Source organism: Pongo pygmaeus, chromosome Y (genome assembly GCF_028885625.2).
Source record: "Pongo pygmaeus isolate AG05252 chromosome Y, NHGRI_mPonPyg2-v2.0_pri, whole genome shotgun sequence".
NCBI classification, from domain to species: Eukaryota; Metazoa; Chordata; class Mammalia; order Primates; family Hominidae; genus Pongo; species Pongo pygmaeus.
This window is the reverse complement of record NC_072397.2, coordinates 67,428-89,860: the sequence shown is the minus strand read 5'-3', so window position 1 is coordinate 89,860 and position 22,433 is coordinate 67,428. Positions and strand designations below refer to the sequence as shown.

The following is a 22,433-nucleotide window of genomic DNA, read 5'->3' as shown; positions in this document are numbered from 1 at the left end:
GGGAGAGAGGGAGGAGGGACGGGGAGAGGGAGGAGGGACGGGGAGAGGGAGGAGGGACGGAGAGGGAGGGAGGAGGGACGGGGAGAGGGAGGAGGGACGGGGAGAGGGAGGAGGGACAGAGAGAGGGAGGAGGGCTGGGGAGTGAGGGAGGAGGGACGGGGAGTGAGGGAGGAGGGACGGGGAGAGGGAGGAGGGACAGAGAGAGGGAGGAGGGCTGGGGAGTGAGGGAGGAGGGACGGGGAGGGAGGGAGGAGGCGTCAGGGAAGGGAGGGGCGTCTGGGAGACGGGGAAGGGGACAGAGGGGACGAGGACAGGAGCCGGAACCGGGGTCACACGTGGAAGGCCAGGACCCTGGGTCAGGAGTGGGAGCCAAGACCCGGGGTCACACGTGGGACTGGCCTGACTGGAGCGTGGTCTTCGGTCACGCTGTCACCAGCCTGTGGGACCTCTGGGATGCAGTGAGGGAGCCGGGCCTCGGGGGCCCAGCCTGGATGCTGCCGGCTCCCATCCCCCAGCCTCACCGAGAGCCCACTGACTTTGTCACTCCACAGGGATCCCATCCCAGGGCTCTGCGGCCTGTGCAGGAGAAACGCAGGTGCAGGGCCACGTGCCCACACCGCCGGCATCTGTGCTCCACAACCAAACTCCTAGAGCCTTTACCATCCCTGGGCTGCAGCGCCGGCAGGTGACGCCTCCCCGAGCACCTCGCTGTGGGCACACCCCTGTCCCCGTGGGTAGAAAATCCAGTGTCGCGTGTAGACAAAGAGCCTTCTGCACGCCTGAAACCCCAGCGCCTTCGGAGGCCGAGGTAGGGGGATCACCTGAGCTCAGGAGTTTGAGACCAGCCTGGGCAACATGGCGAAACCTCGTCTCTAGGAAAAATCTAACAATCAGAGGGACACAGCGGTGCACACCTGTAATCCCAGCTACTCGGGAGGCTGAGGCAGGAGAATCGGTTGAACCCGGGAGGCAGAGGTGCAGTGAGCCGAGATCACACCACTGCACTCCCGCCTGGGCAACACAGTGAGACCCTGTTTCAAAAAAAAAAAACCAGTTAGCCATTTGCATGATTAGGACCAAAAGAATAAAAAATGAAAAGAATCTGAGCAACTCCCTCTCCAATTCCTTTAGAAAATGAAATGAGAAACATACACACATAAAGTATTTAGTATATCCTACAGTTTAAGAAACAGAATCCAGGGCCGGGTGTGGTGGCTCACGCCTGTCATCCCAGCACTTTGGGAGGCCGAGGCGGGCGGATCACCTGAGGTCAGGAGTTCAAGACCAGCCCAGCCAACATGGCAAAACCCCATCTGTACTAAAAAATACAAAAATTAGCCAGGCGTGATGGCGGGCACCTGTCATCCCAGCTACTCCAGAGGCTGAGGCAGGAGAATGGCTTGAACCCGAGAGGCGGAGGTTGCAGTGAGCTGAGATCGCACCACTGCACTCCAGCCTGGGCAACACAGCAGAAACCTGCCTCAGAAAATTAAACATTTACAGGCGGGCACGGTGGCTCACGCCTGTCATCCCAGCACTTTGGGAGGCCAAGGCGGGCGGATCACCTGCGGTCAGAAGTTTGAGACCGGCTTAATCAACATGGAGAAACCCCGTCTCTACTAAAGATACAAAAAAATTAGCCAGGCGTGGTGGCGAGTGCCTGTAATCACAGCTACTCGGGAGGCTGAGGCAGGAGAATCGCTCAAACTCAGGAGGCGGAGGTTGCAGTGAGTGGAGATTGCACCACTGCACTCCAGCCTGAGCGACAAGAGAGAAACTCCATCTAAAAAACAAGAAAAAGTTTAGAAAACTATATACACGATATGAATTTATTTTTTTCTGAGACAGAATTTCACTTTGTTGCCCAGGCTGGAGTGCAGTGGTGTGATCTTGGCTCACCGCAATCTCCGCCGCCCGGGATCAAGCGATTCTCCTGCCTCAGCCTCCCGAGTAGCTGGGATTACAGGCACCTGCCACCACGCCCGGCTAATTTTTGTATTTTTAGTAGAGACGGGGTTTCACCATGTTGGCCAGGCTGGTCTCGAACTCCCAACCTCAGGTGATCCACCCACCTCAGCCTCCCAAAGTGCTGGGATGACAGGCGTGAGCCATTGCGCCCGGCCATGAATCCATTTTTGATACAATTTTGAGAAACACAAATGTCTATATACAGACATACACAGGTATATTATCCACGCATGCGTGCCTACACACACACAAATGTGTGTGTGCATGTGTGTATACTTATACATTTTGGTGATATTCTTCTAGCCCTATATAGGACTGCAGGAACATAACCAAATCTTTTTTTTTTTGTGAGACGGAGTCTCGCTCTGTCGCCCAGGCTGGAGTGCAGTGGCACAATCTCGGCTCACCACAACCTCCGCCTCCCGGGTTCACGCCATTCTCCTGCCTCAGCCTCCGGAGTAGCTGGGATTACAGGCACCCGCCACCACACCCGGCTAATTTTTTGTATTTTTAGTAGAGACGGGGTTTCACTGCGTTAGCCAGGATGGTCTTGATCTCCTGACCTTGTGATACGCCCGCCTCAGCCTCCCAAAGTGCTGGGATTACAGGCTGGAGCCACGGCACCCGACCAAGCAAATCTTAACAATGCTCATCTCAGGGCCGGGCACGGTGGCTCATGCCTGTCATCCCAGCACTTTGGGAGGCCGAGGCAGGTGATCACCTGAGGTCAGGAGTTTGAGAGCAGCCTGGCCAACATGGTGAAACCCCGTCTCTACTAAAACTACAAATATTAGCTGGGTAGTGGTGGCGCATGCCTGTAATTCTAGCTTCTCAGGAGGCTGAGGCAGGAGAATCGCTTGAACCCGGGAGGCAGAGGTTGCAGTGGGCCAAGATCGTGTCATTGCACTCCAGCCTGGGCGACACAGCAAGACCCCGTCTCAAAAAAATAAATAAATAAAACAATGCTCATCTTTGTACGATCTAATTGTTAGTCATTTTTATTTCCTTCTGCGTTTGCTTTCAGGAGAACTTACCATTTTCCTGGCCACTGTCTTCCAAAACAGACGACGGCTTCACCATATCATGAAGACGCTTTCCCCTCACACACAAGAAAAACAAACTCGCAAACTGGTTATAAAACAGCCACCCCCTTGGCCGGCCACGGTGGCTCACACCTGTCATCCCAGAACTTTGGGAGGCCGAGGTGGGCAGATCACCTGAGGTCAGGAGCTTGAGACCAGCCTGGCCAATATGGTGAAACCCCGTGTGTACTCAAAATACAAAAATTAGCCCGGCGTGGTGGCGGGCGGCTGTAATCCCAGCTACTCGGGAGACTGAGGCAGGAGAATCACTTGAACTGCAGGAGGCGGAGGTTGTGGTGAGCCGAGATCGCGCCACTGCACTCCAGCCTGGGCAACAAGAGCGAAACTCGTCTCAAAAAAAAAAAAATAGGAAAGCAGCAGAGATCTATGTCCAGCGAGAAGCTCCCAACACAGACCACGCACCCTGGAAACATCCACTCCTATGAGGTTTTTAGAGAGAGGGTCTCACTCCGTTGCCCCAGCTGCAGTGCAGGGGTGCAATCACAGCTCACAGCAGCGTTAGCCTCCTACACTCAGGTGATCCACTTTCCTGCCTCAGCCTCCCTAGTAGCTGGAAGGACAGGTGCCCCACCACCAGGTCTAGCTAACTTTTAAAAGTTTCTCAGGGCCGGGCGCGGTGACTCACGCCTGTCATCCCAGCACTTTGGGAGGCCGAGGCGGGCAGATCACCTGAGGTCAGGAGTTGGAAACCAGCCTGGCCAGCACGGTGAAACCCCGTCTACTAAAAATACAAAATTTAGCCGGGCGTGGTGGTGTGCACCTGTAATCCCAGCTACTTGGGAGGCTGAGGCAGGAGAATCACTTGAACCCGGGAGGCGGAGGTTGTGGTGAGCCAAGATCCCACCACTGCAGTCCAGCCTGAGTGACAGAGGAGACTGTCTCAAAAAAAAAAAAAAAAAATCTTACAGAGAAGAGGGTCTCACGATGTTGGCCAGGCTGGTCTCGAACCCCTGGGCTGAGGCAATCCTCCTGGGTTGGCGTCCCACAGTGCTGGGATTACAGGCCTGAGCCACCGTGCCCGGCCATCTGTGGCTTTTTATCCCCAATATAAGACAAGGAAGAGGCATAGCCCAGGAGGGAGCTGTCGACAGCAGGTGGCGCCCAGGTCCCGAGCCAGCTCTGTCCGCAATGCAGCCTTCACCCCCGACCTGCACGTCCCCTCTCATCCCAGAGCTCACCCTCCGGAGCCATCATCCCTCCACCTGCAGGGCTCACCCTCCAAAGGACCCCTGGCGGGGTCAGGGCCGGCGCGGTGGTCCGTGGACTCGCTTACTGACGCTCCTGCTCAGCCTCCTGAAGCCCTTGGATGACTCGGAGGGCTCGGGGACCAGGTACTAAAGGATAATGATGGCTACACACACGTTCCTGAGCTCACCACCTGGGGATTCCGTCTCCGTCTATGAACAGGGCAGACAGAACCCAGGAGCCTACGAGATTGACAGACACACACACACACGTCCCCGAGCTCACCACCTGGGGATTCCGTCTCCGTCTATGAACAGGGCAGACAGAACCCAGGAGCCTACGAGATTGACGGACACACACACACACGTCCCCGAGCTCACCACCTGGGGATTCCGTCTCCGTCTATGAACAGGGCAGACAGAACCCAGGAGCCTACGAGATTGACAGACACACACACACACGTCCCTGAGCTCACCACCTGGGGATTCCGTCTCCGTCTATGAACAGGGCAGACAGAACCCAGGAGCCTACGAGATTGACGGACACACACACACACGTCCCCGAGCTCACCACCTGGGGATGCCCTCATTCCGTCTCCGTCTATGAACAGGGCAGACAGAACCCAGGAGCCTACGAGATTGACGGACACACACACACACACACACGTCCCCGAGCTCACCACCTGGAGACGTCCAGCGCTCCTCCCACAGCATCTTCGAAGCTCTCATTCCGTCTCTCAGTCTATTAACTGAGAAGACGGAGCCCAGGAGAGGCCCTGGCAAATCTGGGTCCCGATTCTGAGTTCAGTGGTGTTAATAGGCTATGTGCCCCCTTAAGGCTAAATATAGCTAACCCCATTTACCCAGGCTGTTCACAATTCCACTCGTGGTGTAGCTGGGACCACAGGCACCCACACACCACACCCGGCTAATTTTAAATTTTTTTTTTGTAGATATGGGCTCTCACCATGTTGTCCATGCTGGTGTCAAACTCCTGGGCTCAAGCAATCCTCCCACATCAGCCTCCTGAGTAGCTGGGACCACTGAAGGTCCATCCCACACCCCCGCCCCACCGTCAAGCTCTCACTTTATGGCCCAGGCTGGAGTGCAGTGGTACAATCTCAGCTCACTGCAACCTCCACCTCCCAGGTTCAAGCGATTCTCCTACCTCAGCTTCTGGAGTAGCTGGGACTACAGGTACCTGCCACCACACCCAGCTAATTTTTGCATATTTAATAGAGTCGGTGTTTCTCCAAGTTAGCCAAGCTGGTCTCAAACTCCTGACCTCAGGTGATCCACCCACCTCGGCCTCCCGATGTGCTGGAATGACAGGTGTGAGCCACCGTGCCTGAGCTCAGACACCTTTTGGTGCTTCTTGTTTGAGATGGGGTCTCACTCTGTCACCCAGGCTGGAGCGCAGTGCTGCAATGTAAGCTCACTGCAGCCTCCACCTCCTGGGCTTAGGTGATCCACCTCAGCCTCCCGAGTAGCTGGGACCACAGGCACCACCACCACACCTGGCTTTTTTTTTTTTTTTTTGGTAGATATGGGTTCTTACCATGTTGCGCATGCTGGTGTCAAACTCCTGGGCTCAAGCAATCCTCCCACATCAGCATCCCGAGGAGCTGGGACTACAGGCACCCACCACACCAGACTAAAATTTTTTTTTTTTGGGGGGGTAGAGAAAAAGTCTTACTATGTTACCCAGGCTGGTGTCAAACTCCCGGGCTCAAGCGATCCTCCCACCTCAGCCTCCCGACATGTAAACGGTGGCTACATTTCTGCACAAGCCCGGTCTCCTTCATTCTGTTTTACAACTACTCCCACATAAAGTAACGTAGAAAGGCGAGCCCCGTTATTCCCTTAGAAGGTAGACTGGAGCTTGCAGAAAGCTGTAGGATAGATTCAGAGTCCAACTGAAATAAAACGAAACACCCAGGTGATTTTAAGCTAATCAAGAGCCCCTTTCACGCGGGTGATTTTAAACTAATCGAGTGACCCTTTCACACAGGTGATTTTAAACTAATCAAGAGCCTCTTTCACGCAGGTGATTTTAAACTAATCGAGTTCTCCTTTCACAGAACTAAAAGGGGAGGTTAATTTACACAAACGCGGAGGCTACAGCCACCTGTCCTTCCTTGGGACTTCGGGCCGAAAATGCCACCTATGTCGCCTCCAATCCAGGCACTGCAGGGCTGTTAGGAGAGGAATTAGCAGCTGCGATACCCCAATCCTACAAGGAGGGGGGTTAGCAGCCCCTCCTGAAATACCAAAAAGGCCACGGTTTCCTGCAGACTCTTCAGGAACATGCCAATCACAACCGATTTCCTGAAAAAACGCATGAAGTCCTGGTGAGGGCTGGGGTTGCAGGACGCTCTGCACACCACGGGTAACAGTTTGTGGGGTAGCTTCTCTGAGACCGGCTGCCTCTTACTGTCCCCTGGACCAGGGGGCGCCGCTCTCATTCTCCTGGCATCTCCCAGGCCCCTGCCCCACTCAGAGCTCCACCGCAGGGGCTCCCGAGGCTGGACTCAGACCCGCTGGATCCCATCCAGGCCCCCAAAGCAGCAGTAGAAACCCTCAAGGCTGGACTCCAGCCCCTAATGCAGACTCAGGGACCCCTGGGATGGATGGGTTCGAACCCCCAAAGCTGACTTCAGGACCCTCGGAGCTGGACTCCACGACCCTCGGAGCTGGACTCCACCCTCCAAGGCAGCATTCGGGACCCTCACGGCTGAACTTGAGGCCCAAGGCAGACATGGAGTCCCCTGGGAGGCGTCCAGGACCCCCAGGACTGGATTTGAGGCCCCCAGGCAGACATAGGGACCCCTGGGCGGTGTTCAGGACGCCTGGGGCTGGACCCAACCCCCCAGGCAGACGAGCAGAACCCCCGGGCGGCATCCGGGACCCACAGGTCTGGACTCAAGCCCCCAAGGCTAGACGTGGGGACCCACCTGGGCGGCGACCGGGACCCCCAGAGGTCTCAAGCCCCAAAGGCAGACGTGGGGACTCCTCGGCGACGTCCGGGACCCCCAAGGCTGGACTCAAGCCCCCAAGGCTAGACGCGGTGACTCCTGGGTGGCGTCCGGGACTCCCACGGGGGAACTCCAGTCTCCAAAGCAGACGTGAGGACCCGCAGGCGGCATCGGGGACCCCCAGGGCGAGACTCGAGGCCCCAAAGGCAGACATGAGGACCCCCGGGCGGCATGAGGGACCCCCAGGGCGGGACTCGAGCCCCTAAGGCAGACGTGGAGACCCCCTGGGTGGCGTCCGAGACCCCCAGAGCTGGACTTGAACCCCCAGAGCTGGACTCGAGCCCCCAGGGCACACGTGGGGAAACCTGGGCGGCTTCCGGGACCCCCCCCCCCACGGCGGCTTTCCAGGCTCCAGGGCAGACGTGGAGACCCCCAAGGCGGAACTCGAGCCCCCAAGGCAGACGTAGGGACCCATGGGCGCCGTTCTGGATCCCCAGAGCTGGAGTCAAGCCCCCGAGGCGGCGTTCCGGACCCTCGCAATCAGACTTGGACTCCACCCAGCGCGGAACGGGGTAGGACTGGAGGGAGGACGAGGTGAGCGAGGGCAGCGCCGCCGCCGAGGCTAGGGGTCCTAGCGCCTACCCGGCCAGCGGCTGCACCAGCGGCTGGGTCTGCCAGGAACCGCCCCCGCCTCCCCCGCCCGCAGCGCGTGCCAATCACCAGCCCGTGACGCCGGACGACCAATGAGGAGCACTCCCTGCGGGGAAAGGCGCTGGTGAGCCCGTCCCGGCCGCACGCCAATCACCAGCACGTGACACGGGATGACCAATAAGGAGCACGCTCCCTGCAGGCGCGAGGCGCTGGTGAGCCCGCCCCGGCTGCACGCCAATCACCAGCACGTGACGCGGAATAACCAATGAGGAGCATACCCTGTGCCGGGCATAGACGCTGGTGAGCCCCCCCCACCGGTTGCACGCCAATCTCTAGCACGTGACGCGGGATGACCAATGAGAAGCACGCCCTGTGCCGTGGAGAGGCGCTCCTGAGCCCGCCCTGGCCGCACGCCAATCACGAGCACGTGACGGGGAGTGGCCTGTGGGCAGCCCCGCCGCCGCTCAGCCGCCCGATGCGCCATGTGGGCCTTGCGGGCCGCCGTACGCCCGGGGCTGCGGCTCTCCCGCGTGGGCCGCAGCCGCCCGGCTCCGAGGGCAACCGCGCCGTTCTGCCCCGCGCGCGCGCTCGCCGCTGTCGGCCGCAGGGGCCCCGTGAATCTGGAGGGGCCATGGAGCGGAGGGCGGGGCCTGCGGGCGGACGGCGGCCGAAGCCGCGCGGGAGACGACGAGGAGGAGCTGGAAGATGCGGACGAGAACGCGGAGGAGGAGCTGCTGCGGGGGGAGCCTCTGCTGCCGGCGGGCACCCAGCGCGTGTGTCTGGTTCACCCTGACGTCAAGTGGGGCCCCGGGAAGCCGCAGATGACGCGAGGTGACCGCGGCGGGGCTTTCAGGGGAGAAACAGGAGCTGGAGACCTGGGGACGGGGCTCTGAGGGGAGGGGCTCGTAGGTGGCGATTCAGGGGCGGGGCTCTGAAGGGACGATTTCATAGGTGGAGATTCAGGAGCGGGGTTCTGCGGGGACACTCTCATAGGTGGAGGTGCAAGGGCGGGGCTCTGCAGGAAGGATTTCATAGGTGAAGATTCAGGGGCGGGACTCGGGAGACTCATAGGTGGAGACGCAAGGGCGGGGCTCTGGGGAGGCTCATAGGTAGAGATTCAGGGACGGGGCTCTGACCTGAGAATCTCATAGGTGGAGACGCAGGGCGGGGCTCTGAGGGGAAGATCGCAGGTGGCGACGTAGGGGCGGGGCTTCAGGGGGCGAGGCTCTAAGGAGAGGATCTGATGGGTGGAGATGTCAGGGCGTGGCTGAGGGGCGGGGCTCTGAGGGGAAGAGCTCATGGGTGGTGACGCGGGGGCGGGGCTCTGAGGGAGGATCTCATAGGTGGAGGTGCATGGGCGGGGTCGGGGGGAGGGGCCCATGGGTGAAAGGGCGGGGCTTATGGGGAAGAGGGGAGGATGTCATAGGTGGAGGTGCGTGGGCGGGGCTGCGGGGGCGGAGTTTATGGGGTGGAGCCCCGTGGGATTGGGTGGGCCGGTTCTCGCCGATGGGACCCACGTTTCTCTTGCCTTGGGTTAGAGGTAGGCACGGTGTGTTTGAGGTCAGGGAAGGAAGGGCGTCCAGCGGACCAATCGGTGTCGAGTCCCCCCACCCCACGCCACGCCACGCCACGCCACGCCACGCCACGCCACGCCACTCCCTTAGGAGGAAATGTAAATGAATAAGTCGCTGCACGTGCCAGACTCTCAAAAACGTTGATTTTTCCCTTGGAAGTTTCTGTAGTCGATGAGTGGTTTTTCTTTACGGGTGTTTTCCAAAATGGTCAATTCTTGGAACAGCTGAAGCCCCAAACTGCTCAGAACAGCGCGCAGACCTCTTGCCTCTCTCCTCCCAAAACCTGCCCGTGGTTCCTCAGTAATCCCTGAGCACCCGCAGCTCCCCGGTTCCCTGCTGCGCCCGCCTGGAGCCCAAATTCCATGTAACGCAGGATCGCCCTCGTGTCCCGCTGTGGCTCCGGCGTCCTTCCCCCGTCAGATTCCTACTTAGAGGCCCTGCGGGGGACGGAGTCATATCGGGGGACAAACGGCGGCTCAAGGTGCCTTCTCCGGGGAGATTGTCTCAAGGGCAGGAGGAGGCATCCCCGGGCAGGTGTGGACGGGGACCCCGGGCTTACCCGGAAGGGAAGCATCTCTCACGGCGGCCCTTGTGTCCCCGCAGCCGAGTGGCAGGTGGCAGAGGCCACAGCGCTGGTGCACACGCTGGACGGCTGGTCCGTGGTACAGACAATGGTCGTGTCCACCAAAACGCCGGACAAGAAGCTCATCTTCGGCAAAGGGAACTTTGAGCACCTGACAGGTGGGTCCGTGCAGACCAGCTTCTTCCCCAAACTTCCTTTCCTGTCCGCTGCTGCCGAGAACATTCAACCGAGACACGCTGAAGTACGCGGGTCTTGCGGGGCCAGAGGGGAAGCGGCCTCTTGGATTGCCCAGGTCAGCTGGGAGCACACACCAGTAGGAGTCGGAGGATGGTGAGGCTTTACCTGTGTCGAGACTCACACCAGGCCCTGGAGAGACTTTAACTGGTAAAGATTAGGTCGGGGCAGTTTATAGAGTCCAACAAACAGGGTAGGCAGTGGACCGGCTGTAACCCCACCTGCCCCTGCAGGCCCCAGCCAAATCCTCCTTCTGGGTGCCGCCACCCCACCAGCAGTCTCTTAGGGTGGGGTCCAGCATGGGATCCTTGTGCTTCCCAGGTTTTTGACCATCTCGCTTACAGTACAGAGTTAGGAAGATGCTACTCCCTTGCCCAGGTGGGGGTCAGCTTCCCTGGGTCTCTTGCCGAGGTCGGGGTCGGCTTCCCTGCCTGACTCAGATGCATCTCACCCCGGCCGGGATGTGTTCACTGCGTGTGTGAGTGTGAGTGTGTGTGTCCCCACTGGGATGTGTCCACGGTGCATGTGTGTCTGTGTGTGTCCCTGTCGGGATGTGTTACACTGTGTTTGTGTCTGTGTGTGTGTGTGTTCCACCGGCTGTGTTCTCCGTGCATGTGTGTGTGTGTCTGTGTGTCCCTGTCGGGATGTGTTCACTGTATGTCTGTATGTCTGTGTCTGTGTGTCTGCGTGTCCCTGTCGGGACGTGTTTACTATGTGTTTGTGTGTGTGTGTGTGTGTGTCCCTGTTGGGATGTGTTTACTGTGTGTCTCTGTGTCTGTGTGTGTGTCTGTCCCTGTCAGGATGTGTTTACTCTGTGTGTGTGTCTGTGTGTCTGCGTGTGTGTGTGTCTGTCCATCAGGATGTGTTTACTCTGTGTGTGTGTCTGCGTGTGTGTGTGTCTGTCCATCAGGATGTGTTTACTCTGTGTGTGTGTGTCTGTGTGTCTGTCTGTGTCTGTCCCTGTCGGGATGTATTTACTGTGTGTTTGTGTGTGTGTGTGTCTGTGTCCCTGTTGGGATGTGTTTACCGTGTGCCTGTGTGTCTGTGTGTGTGTGTGTCTGTCCCTGTCAGGATGTGTTTACTCTGTGTGTGTGTCTGTGTGTCTGCATGTGTGTGTGTCTGTCTGTCCGTCGGGATGTGTTTACTGTGTGTCTGTCCGTGTCTGTCCCTGTCAGGATGTGTTTACTATGTGTGTGCGTATATGTGTGTATGTGTCCCTGCTGGGATGTGTTCACCGTGTGCATGTCTGTCTGTGAGACACACACCCCTAGAGACACACCCCCTCCCACGCTGACTTCCTGGATCCCGGGTCTCGTGCTCAGGAAGTCGGGGACGCCTGTGAACTGAGCTCTCCGGGTGCATCCCACAAAGGGTATCGTGGGCTCCTCCCACAGTCCACGGGCCCAGATGGCCAGCCTCTGACGGGACTCCTCTTTCTGTTAGAAAAGATCCGAGGGTCCCCACACATCACGTGCGTCTTCCTGAACGTGGAGAGGATGGCTGCTCCGACCAAGGTACCACAGGATGTGGCTTGCTGTGTTTGTCCCCGCACTCCGCGTGATGGAGTGGACGCCACAGCGTCCCGCCAGGCGGGGACAGATGGGACAGATGGGGACAGGGTGGGGTTAAGGCATTAGGGGCGCCTCCCTCCCTCTGAGGTTGGTGTTTGTCCCTGCACTCCGCCTGATGAAGGAATGGACGCCACAGCGTCCCGCCAGGCGGGGGACAGATGGGACAGATGGGGACACGGTGGGGTTAAGGCATTAGGGGCGCCTCCCTCCCTCTGAGGTTGGTGTTTGTCCCTGCACTCCGCCTGATGAAGGAATGGACGCCACAGCGTCCCGCCAGGCGGGGACAGATGGGACAGATGGGGACACGGTGGGGTTAAGGCATTAGGGGTGCCTCCCTCCCTCTGAGGTTGGTGTTTGTCCCTGCACTCCGCCTGATGAAGGAATGGACGCCACAGCGTACCGCCAGGCGGGGACAGATGGGGACAGAAGGGGACATGGTAGGGTTAAGGCATTAGAGACGTCCTCCTTCCTCTCAGGTTGGCCACCAGGGCCTGGCCTTCCGCTGTGGCTTCTCAGTTGCTCTCTCCTTTTGCAGAAAGAACTAGAAGCCGCCTGGGGCGTGGAGGTGTTTGACCGCTTCACAATCGTCCTACACATTTTCCGCTGCAACGCCCGCACGAGGGAGGCCCGGCTTCAGGTGGCCCTGGCGGAGATCCCCCTGCACAGGTATCGTGGGGCACCGGGGCCGTGCCAACCGTCACGCCCACTCCAGGAACCCCTCCGTTCTGTAGTCACCTGTAGGTCGTTCTGGGGGTACGCGAGGAAGAAAAGCACCATGGGGGCCGGGCACGGTGGCTCACGCCTGTAATCCCAGCACTTTGGGAGGCCGAGGCGGGCGGATCACAAGGTCCGGAGATCGAGACCATCCTGGCTAATACGGTGAAACCCCGTCTCTACTAAAAATACAAGAAAAAAATTCGCCAGGCGCGGTGGCGGGCGCCTGTAATCACAGCTACTCAGGAGGCTGAAGCAGGAGAATGGTGTGAAGCCCAGAGGTGGAGCTTGCAGCGAGCTGAGATTGCGCCACTGCACTCCAGCCTGGGCAACAGAGAAAGACTCCGTCTCAAAAAAAAAAAAAAAAAAGACCATCCTGACCAACATGGTGAAACCCCGTCTCTACTAAAAATACAAAAAATTAGCCAGGTGCGGTGGTGGGTACCTGTAGTCCCAGCTACTCAGGAGGCTGAGGCAGGAGAATGGCGTGAACCCGGGAGGTGGAGGTTGCAGTGAGCCGAGATCGGACCACTGCACTCCAGCCTGGGCGACAGAGCGAGACTCCATCTCAAAAAAAAAAAAAAAAAAGAAAAGCACCATGTGGGCTCTCTCTCCGGGGCCTGCTGCCCCCACTGCCTGCCCCCGGCTGCCCGCTAGCTGGGTCCCCTCGGCCCGGGACACGCCTCACTCACAGTGTCTGAGCTACACACGGAGCGGGGCCGCAACACCAGCTCCTCCCTTCTGCCTGGAGGCCCCCACTCAGTGCCCCCTTCACCTTCACCTCGACCTCTGCTGGGAGGGAGAGAGCGTCTGCAGAGACCGAGCCACTCTCGTTCCCACACCAGGTCGAACTTGATAAAGGACGTCGCCCACCTGTACCGAGGAGTCGGCTCGCGCTACATCATGGGGTCAGGTAAACAGGGCCGGGCGCGGTGTCCCAGGGCGTCCTCACAACGCGGTTGTCAGCGGCAGCCACACTCCTTAGCCCTGGAAGATTCCAAGAGGGTGGGGGCCGTCTGGGGGCTCCGTCTCCTGGTAGCATTTGAGGAGATAGGAGATGCTGGTGGTTTTTGGAGGTTTTGCCTAAATCAGTAGCCACAAACTGGGGATTTAAGCAGCAGAGATCTATGCTCTCCCCTCCTGGACACCAAAACTCTGAGATCAAGGTGAGACATGGCTGCGCCCCCTCCAGAGGCTCCTTCTGCCTCTCCCAGCTCCTGGGGGTTCCGAGCGTCCCTGAGCTTGTGGCCGCATCACTCCAGTCTCTGCCTCCGTCTCCATGTGGCCTCCTCCTCTGTGTCTGTGTCTCCTCTTCTGTCTCTTAGAAAGACACCTGTCATTGCATTTAGGGCCTACCCTACTCCAGGACGATCTCATCTTAAGATTCTTAACTTACGACAAACACCTTATTTACAAATAAGGTCCCATTCACAGGTTCTGGGACTTAGGATGTGGACAGATCTTTTAGGAGAACCACAGTTCAATCCACTACAATGGTAACCACTTCCCTCTGGAGGCTCTAGGGGAGGATCCTTCCTGCCTCTCCCAGCTCCTGGGGGCTTCAGGCATCCCTGGGCTTGTGGCCGCATCACTCCAGTCTCTGCCTCCGTCTCCAAGCGGCCTTCTCCTCTGTGTCTGTGTCTCCTCTTCTGTCTCTGAAGGACACCTGCCATTGCATTTAGGGCCCACCCTACTCCAGGATCATCTCATCTCCAGATCCTTCACTTATGACAAACATCTTACTTCCAAATAAGGTCCCATTCACCGGGAATTAGGATGTGGACAGATCTTTTAGGAGGACCACAGTTCAATCCACTACAACTGTATCCACTTCCCTCTGGAGGATCTAGGGCAGGGTCCTTCCTGCCTCTCCCAGCTCCTGGGGGCTCCAGGCATCCCTGGGCTTGTGGCCTCGTCACTCCAGTGTCTGCCTCTTAGAAGGACACAAGTCGTTGCCTTAGGGCCCACCCTAACCTAGGATGATATCTTGAGACCCTACAAAGACCATATTTCCAAATCAGGTCTCATTCCCACGTTCTGGGACTTCGGATGTGAACGGGGCCCCACTGAGCCCACTCACGATACCGTCCCGGGCCGTGTCCCGCTCGGAGGCCTCCATAGTGATCTGGCCTTTACTTTCTCCCCGAGTCACGGGAAGCCCTCGTTGACCTCACAGGTGGACGCCCGGAGGCGAGATCCCGTTCCGCTGAGCAGAGCCCTTTCTCATGGAACAGGACAGTGTTGGGGCTGCTGCTGGGGAAAGCAGCCGGGCCCCCAGATGCTGGAGCAGGAGCAGGCCCCGGGACCCCGCAGACCCTCCACGGCACCGCCCGCTCTTGCGCCTTTCCCGGCGTGGCTCACCGCCTCACCAGCTCGGGTGTTTTTCAGGAGAATCCTTCATGCAGCTGCAGCAGCGTCTCCTGAGAGAGAAGGAGGCCAAGATCAGGAAGGCCCTGGACAGGCTTCGCAAGAAGAGGCACCTGCTCCGCCGGCAGCGGACGAGGCGGGAGTTCCCCGTGATCTCCGTGGTGGGGTACACCAACTGCGGTGAGCACGCGCCCAGGGGAGGGGCCTTCCGCAGTCTCCGTGTGGGGTACACCAGTGAGGACTCACCCAGGGGAGGGGTTCCCGTGTTCTCTGTGTGCGATACACCAGCTGTGGTGAGAACTTGCCCAGGAGAGAGGTTCCTGTGGTCGCCGTGTGGGGTACACCGGTGAGGACGTGCCCAGGGGAGGGGTTCCCGTGGTCTCTATGTGGGGTACAGCAGCCACGGTGAGGATGCCATCAACCCCATTCTCCCATCCAGAGCTTTACCACCCTGTCTATACCACAGCCTCCCCTCCATCTACACCATCCTCCTGTCTAGACCATCCCCACTGCCCCATCTATACCACCACCCTGTCTATACAAGCACCACCACCCCATCTACACCATCCCACCATCTACGCCATTGCCAGATCTACACAGACAACCTCACTTCCATCCACACCTTCACACACACACCCGTCTACACCACCATCTCCCGTGTCCACACGGCGGCCCCGCTCCATCGGCCTGAGAGCAGCGACGGTGGCTTCATCCCACGCGTCGTGTCTGGCCCGGGGGTGTCCGAGGAGCTCGGAGACCGTGTAGCCCGGGGTGCGGCCCCCCAGAGGGTGCCGTGGTCTCCATTCGGAGGGCCCGGCTGCGGCGCTAGGAGTTGGGACACAAGGGTCTCGGCAGCACCCTGACCTCCACGCCCTCCTAGGAAAGACCACGCTGATCAAGGCGCTGACGGGCGATGCCGCCATCCAGCCGCGGGACCAGCTGTTTGCCACGCTGGACGTCACGGCCCACGCGGGCACGCTGCCCTCACGCATGACCGTCCTGTACGTGGACACCATCGGCTTCCTCTCCCAGCTGCCGCACGGCCTCATCGAGTCCTTCTCCGCCACTCTGGAAGACGTGGCCCACTCGGTGAGTGTGGGACGGCCGGGGATCAGGTGCTCGGACACCCACTCGGCCCAGGAGCTGGGCGCTCGGAAACACACTCAGGTAGTGGCTGGGCTCTCGGACACCCACACAACTTGGGGCCAGGACAACTGCCTCCTGGGGCTCAGAGTTAGCGTCCCCCGAGCCTCCCATGCCCTGGGGCCGGGCCCTTGGACACCCACCCGGCCCAGAGGCCAGGCCCTTGGACACCCACACAACTCAGGGCCGGAACAACAGCTGCCTCCTGGGGTTCAGACTTAGTGTCCCCCAAGCCTCCCATGTCCCCGGGCGAGAGGCTGAGCGGTTGCCGCAGCCTCACCAGCACTCAGGACCGTGTTCTTATGCCCGAACACGTAAGCGTGTTCCCGGGCGCACCTGCTCCATGTCACAGACCCGACAGACAGTGAGAGTGACCGTGCGTGTCACAGACGTGCGGGCAGGGGCGGACACAGCACGGTGACGCCTGACGATCGATGAACACCGAGACCCTGGAAACACCTGTGGGGTCCTGAGGCTGTCACTGCAAAAGGGGCCACAGATGGGGGCTGGAAACCACAGGAAGCAACTCCACCACAGTTCCAGAAAGTGGGAGCTGACCACAGACTCTAGGGGAGGGTCCTTCCTGCCTCTCCCAGCTCCTGGGGGCTCCCGGCGTCCCTGGGCTTGTCGCCGCATCACTCCAGTCTCGGCCTCCGTCTCCACGTGGCCTTCTCCTCTGCGTCTGCGTCTCCTCTGCTGTCTTTACAGGGACACCTATCATTGGATTTACGACTCACCTAATCCAGGATCATCTCATCTCAAAATCCTTGACTTAGTTACATCTCTAAAGACCTTATATCCGAATAAGGTCCCATTCATGGGTTGAGGGAGTTAGGATGTAGACAGAGCTTTTCGGGGAGACTATGGTTCAACCCATTTCAACTGTATCCACTTCCTTCTGGAGGCTCTAGGAGAGGATCCTTCCTGCCTCTCCCAGCTCCTGGGGGCTCCAGGCATCCCTGGGCTTGTGGCCGCATCACTCCAGTCTCTGCCTCCGTCTCCACGTGGCCTCCTCCTCTGTGTCTGCGTCTCCTAGGATACCTGTCATTGCATTTAGGGGCCACCTGGATAAACCCAAGGTCACCTCATCTTAAGTACATCTGCAAAAACTCCATTTCCAAGCAAGGTCCCCTTCTCTTCTGTGTCTACCCCACATCTCTCTCTTTCTCGTATAAACATACCGGTCAGTCATTGGATTTAGGGCCCACTCGGCTCCACCTCGACCTCATCTTCACCAGCTGCATCCGCAGACATCTTAATTCTGGGTAGGGTCCCATTCTGAGGCTGCTGGTGGATGTGGATTTTGGGGCGGGGTGCTGTTCGGCTCCGGAACTGCCCCCGGCCCTAGGGAGCTGAGTGAGCTGCCCACTCCGTCCGTACCGTAGACTTTCCAAGTTCATGAAGAGCACGGGGAAGTATTGTCAAGCAACAAGGCAGGAAAACGAGGTGTGAGATTGTGACATTCAGGCTACAGCTTTGTTTTTTGCCCTGAAGGAGAAGCAGCAAATGTCCCAAAGAACGAACACAGCTGCCACCTCCGCGAGGAGATGGAACTGAATCCCACCTGGAGCCTGGGCTCCGCTTTTGACTCCTCCCGACAATAAATTATGGACCAGGCGCGGTGGCTCACGCCTGTAATCCCAGCACTTTGGGCGGTCGAGGCGGGTGGATCACTTCAGGTCAGGAGTTCGAGACCAGCCTGGCCAACATGGTGAAACCCCGTCTCTACTAAAAATACAAAAATTTAGCCCGGCATGGTGGTAGGTTCCTGTAATCTGAGATACTCAGGAGGCTGAGGCAGGAGAATCGCTTGAACCTGGGAGGCGGAGGTTGCAGTGAGCTGAGATGGCACCATTGCACTCCAGCCTGCGTGACAGAGTAGGACTCCGTCTTAAGAAAACAAACAGGCTCACGCTTGTAATCCCAGCACTTTGGGAGGCCGAGGCGGGCGGATCACGAGGTCAGGAGATCGAGACCACGGTGAAATCCCGTCTCTACTAAAAATATAAAAAATTAGCCGGGCATGGTGACACGTGCCTGTAGTCCCAGCTACTTGGAGAGGCTGAGGCAGGAGAATGGCTGAACCCAGGAGGCGGAGCTTGCCGCGAGCCGAGATCGCACCACTGCACTCCAGCCTGGGCAACAGAGTGAGACTCATCTCAAAAAAGAAAAAAAACAAAAAGTCTAAAACTTTCCCAGGATGAAATTTTTTTTTTGTTTTTATTTTTCTTTTTTAGAGACAGGGTCTCGCTCTGTCACCTGGAGTGCAGTGGCATGATCTCAGCTCACTGCAGCCTCGACCTCCTGGGCTCAAGTGATCCTCCTACCTCAGCCTCCTGAGTAGCTGGGGCCCCAAACACGCACAACCAGGCCATGGCTAAATTTTGTTCTTTCTGTAGAAACGGTCTCGCTCTCTTGCCCAGGCTGGTCTCAAACTTCTGGGCTCAAGCCACCTCCCAAAGTGCCTCAGTTACAGGAAAAATATTATTTTATTTGTATTAAGTACATCCAAACAAACAAAAAGTAGACGTGGATACCCCGGTAGTATAAGTCGGAGAATTACACACGGCTTTTTTTTCCCGTGTTTTTCAAATTTTACGTAAGGAACCTGCCTGTAAGATTTTTTTAAAACGCGAGAAAAAACATCCTTTAAAGAGGAAATAATTCTGCTGTTAAAAAAGATTTCACAGGAGGATGAAGCCGCCCAAAGCTTTGAATGAAGACCCACTGGGTGAGCAGGTGGTGGTTGGGTGCTCATATACGGCACCCCCTTGCGCGTGGGTCTAGGGGTGCGGAGCTGCCGCCTGTGGCTTGGAAGGTTGGGTAAATGCAGCTGGGTGGCCCCGCGTCCACCGTTAGTCCAGGAGCCCCCGTCCCGGGGTGTCCGAGGGGCCTGCACACAGGCGTACCTCCCACGTCCAGCCTGTCGTTGGGAGCTCGTGTGAGCCCCTCTCCTGGGCCTGTCTGCAAGCTTGGGGTCGGGGACCAGAGGCTCCGCAGCTCTGACCGCACGGCCTGGCCCACAGGATCTCATCCTGCACGTGAGGGACATCAGCCACCCCGAGGCGGAGCTCCAGAAATGCAGCGTTCTGTCCACACTGCGCGGCCTGCAGCTGCCCGCCCCGCTCCTGGACTCCATGGTGGAGATTCACAACAAGGTGGACCTCGTGCCCGGGTGAGTCCGGCCCTGGGGCCCGCAAGCGTCTCCTTCCCCTGCACGTGCTGCAGCCGGGTGGGGAGATGCCGTGTCTCCTTGTGTGAACCGCAGCGGTGGCAGCCAGGATGCAGGGAGTGGCCCCGGGCTGTGCCCCGTGGGCAGTGGACTCCTGGGGACCCTGATTTCTTCCAGCCACTCCAAGGCTGAGCGGGGCCTGTGGCATCCCCACCCTCGCAGGTACAGCCCCACGGAACCCAACGTCGTGCCTGTGTCTGCCCTGCGGGGCCACGGGCTCCAGGAGCTGAAAGCTGAGCTCGATGCGGCGGTTTTGAAGGCGACCAGGAGACAGATCCTCACTCTCCGCGTGAGGCTCGCAGGGGCGCAGCTCAGGTGAGCAGCCTGCAGGGGCAGGAGACGGGATGTTGCTCTGGATGCCGGTCTCTGGCTCTGAAACGGGCTCTTCGTGGGTGCAGAAGGAGCTGTGGGATCCCCGAGAGCTTTAGGATGTACAGACGAGATGAATGGGTTTGCATCAAATGTACATTTCTGACTGTGCATACAACAGGTGCCTAATCTGTGCTGACAGTCAAGGGGTACAGGTCTCCCTACGAATAAGAAAGCAAGCTCCAGCCAGATGCCGTGGCACAGGCCTGTAACCCCAAGACTTTGGGAGGCCGAGGCAGGAGGATTGCTTGAGCTGAGAGGAGTTTGAGGCCAGGCTGGACAACATAGTGAGACCCCATCTCTACAAAGAATAAAAAATTACCCCAGGTGCGGTAGCTCACGCCTGTAATCCTGACACGTTGGGAGGCCGAGGCGGGTGGATCACGAGGTCAGGAGATCGAGACCATCCTGGCTAACATGGTGAAACCCCGTCTCTACTAAAAATACAAAAAATTAGCCAGGCGCAGTGACAGGCGCCTGTAGTCCCAGCTACTCGGGAGGCTGAGGCAGGAGAATGGCGTGAACCCGGGAGGCGGAGCTTGCAGTGAGCCGAAATTGCACCACTGCACTCCAGCCTAGGCGACAAGCGAGACTCCGTCTCAAAAAAAAAAAAGAATAAAAGAATAAAAAATTACGTCAGGCGCAGTGGCTCACACCTGTAATCCCAACACTTTGGGAGGCTGATACAGGCAGATCAGTTGAGGCCAGGAGTTCGAAAAACCAGCCTGGCCAACAACGTGAAACCCCGTCTCCACTAAAAATACAAAAATTAGCCAGGCCTGGTGGTGGATGCCTTTCATCCCAGCTACTCAGGAGGCTAAGGCCAGAGAGTTGCTGGAACCCAGGAGGCCGAGGTTGCAGTGAGCCGAGATCGCGACACTGCACTCCAGCCTGGGTGACAGAGGAAGACTCCGGCTCAAAAAAAAACAAAAAGAGTAAACAGGACAGTCTGATGAATGAATAGTTTGAGCTAAGCTCTTTTTAGCGTAATTATTTATCATGAAACTAACCAAATACTTACGGGTTCTGCTTGTCTCCATACAATGCGCGTCTGTGCCCAGCTGGCTGCATAAGGAGGCCACAGTTCAGGAGGTGGACGTGATCCCTGAGGACGGGGCGGCCGACGTGAGGGTTATCATCAGCGACTCAGCCTACGGCAAATTCCGGAAGCTCTTTCCAGGATGAACGGACGCCCACAGAGGCCTGGGGAGTGGGGGCATTGCTGCCTGGGGAGCTGAGGCGTTACCACTGTGTTGGGGGCAGCCTGGTGTCAGGTGCAGCAGGGTCCTCCTTGTCTGGTTGTGCGCCCGTCTCGTTCCCAGCCATTTGCTGGGATGACTGTGCAGGCCGGTGACACGGCCGCACCTGCCCCAAAGCGGGCCACCCGAGCATCCACTCCAAGCCTGAGCGTCCACACAATTCCAGTGGGCCCTCGGTGCCTGCTGTGAACTGCTTTCCCTCGGAATGTTTCGGTAGCAGGACATTAAACCTTTGTTTTTACTTCCGTGAGCAGCATTTCCAGTACCTCCTGCACCTGCCGTGAGCCATGGCCCTGGTGGGCACCGACGGCCCCTCCGCCCGGCTGTCTGTGTTCACAGATGGTCTCGTTTCCCATGGTGGTGTCGGGGAAATGACGAAAAATCAGGTTTCCCAGCAGCACAGAGAACCCTTCCACAAAAGTAGAAGGGAAAGCAAATAGTTTTACTAAAGAAGCAGCTTCAAACCTGACCGTGAGGCCGGGCGCGGTGGCTCATGCTTGTCATCCCAGCACTTTGGGAGGCCGAGGTGGGTGGATCACGAGGTCAGGAGATCGAGACCATCCTGGCTAACACGGTGAAACCTCGTCTCTACTAAAAATACAAAAAATTAGCCGGGCGTGTTGGCGGGTGCCTGTAGTCCCAGCTACTCGGGAGGCTGAGGCAGGAGAATGGCGTGAACCCGGGAGGCAGAGCGGGCAATGAGCTGAGATTGCGCCACTGCACTCCAGCCTGGGCGACAGAGCGAGACTCCATCTCAAAAAGAAAAACAAACCAGACCGTGATGTGTCACAGACCATCCGCTAAGAGATGCAGAGAGAGAAGTTCACCTGCGTGTGGCCAGGCTGTACAGCCGTTACACGCACATTAGCCGTCTCCATCCACGGGAAAACAAAATGCCTCGTACGTATTTTTTTTTTGAGACAGAATCTCGCTCTGTCGCCCAGGCTGGAGTGCAGTGGTGCGATCTCAGCTTACTGCAACCTCCGCCTCCCGAGTTCAAACAGTTCTCCTGCCTCAACCTCCCGAGTAGCTGGGATTACAGGCGCCCGCCACCACATCCGGTTAATTTTTGTTTTTTTTAGTAAAGACGGGGTTTCACTATACTGGTCAGGCTGGTCTTGAACTCCTGACCTCAGGTAGATCTGCCCGCCTCAGCTCCCCAAAGTGCTGGGATTACAGGCGTGAGCCACCGCACCTGGCCTCACAACTTGATTTTTTTAAAGCTCCATGACCTCAAAAAGGTACCCAGTGAATTAACTTTTTTTTTTTTTTTTGACATGGAGTCTTGAACTGTTTCCCAGGCTGGAATGCAATGGCAAGATCTCGGCTCACTGCAACCTCCGCCTCCCGGGTTCAAGCGATTTCCCCTGCCTCAGCCTCCTGAGTAGCTGGGATTACAGGCGCCTGCCATCACGCCCGGTTAATTTTTTGTATTTTTAGTAGAGATGGGGTTTCACCATGTCGGTCAGGCTGGTCTCGAACTCCGGACCTCAGGTGATCCACCCG

At 58.1% G+C, this 22,433-nt stretch overlaps 2 protein-coding genes across 2 annotated transcripts in view; one reads left to right on the top strand and one right to left on the bottom strand.

The window, feature by feature from the left end:
- Positions 1 to 8,343: 8,343 nt before the first annotated feature.
- Positions 8,344 to 21,177, top strand: LOC129024030 (putative GTP-binding protein 6). Its single transcript, XM_054473338.2, has 10 exons — positions 8,344 to 8,712; positions 10,059 to 10,196; positions 11,716 to 11,786; positions 12,379 to 12,509; positions 13,403 to 13,470; positions 14,946 to 15,104; positions 15,805 to 16,013; positions 19,094 to 19,242; positions 19,462 to 19,614; positions 20,730 to 21,177. The coding sequence occupies exons 1-10, from the start codon at positions 8,364 to 8,366 to the stop codon at positions 20,851 to 20,853; spliced, it is 1,551 nt and encodes a 516-aa protein (XP_054329313.1). The 5' UTR covers positions 8,344 to 8,363; the 3' UTR covers positions 20,854 to 21,177.
- The window catches only part of LOC129024027 (PI-PLC X domain-containing protein 1), a 26,672-nt gene continuing 24,989 nt past the window's right edge, over positions 20,751 to 22,433 (bottom strand). Inside the window, exon 7 of the transcript XR_010125579.1 lies at positions 20,751 to 21,336. The gene's annotated coding sequence lies outside the window, so the exon portion shown is untranslated. The remainder of the gene's footprint in view (positions 21,337 to 22,433) is intronic.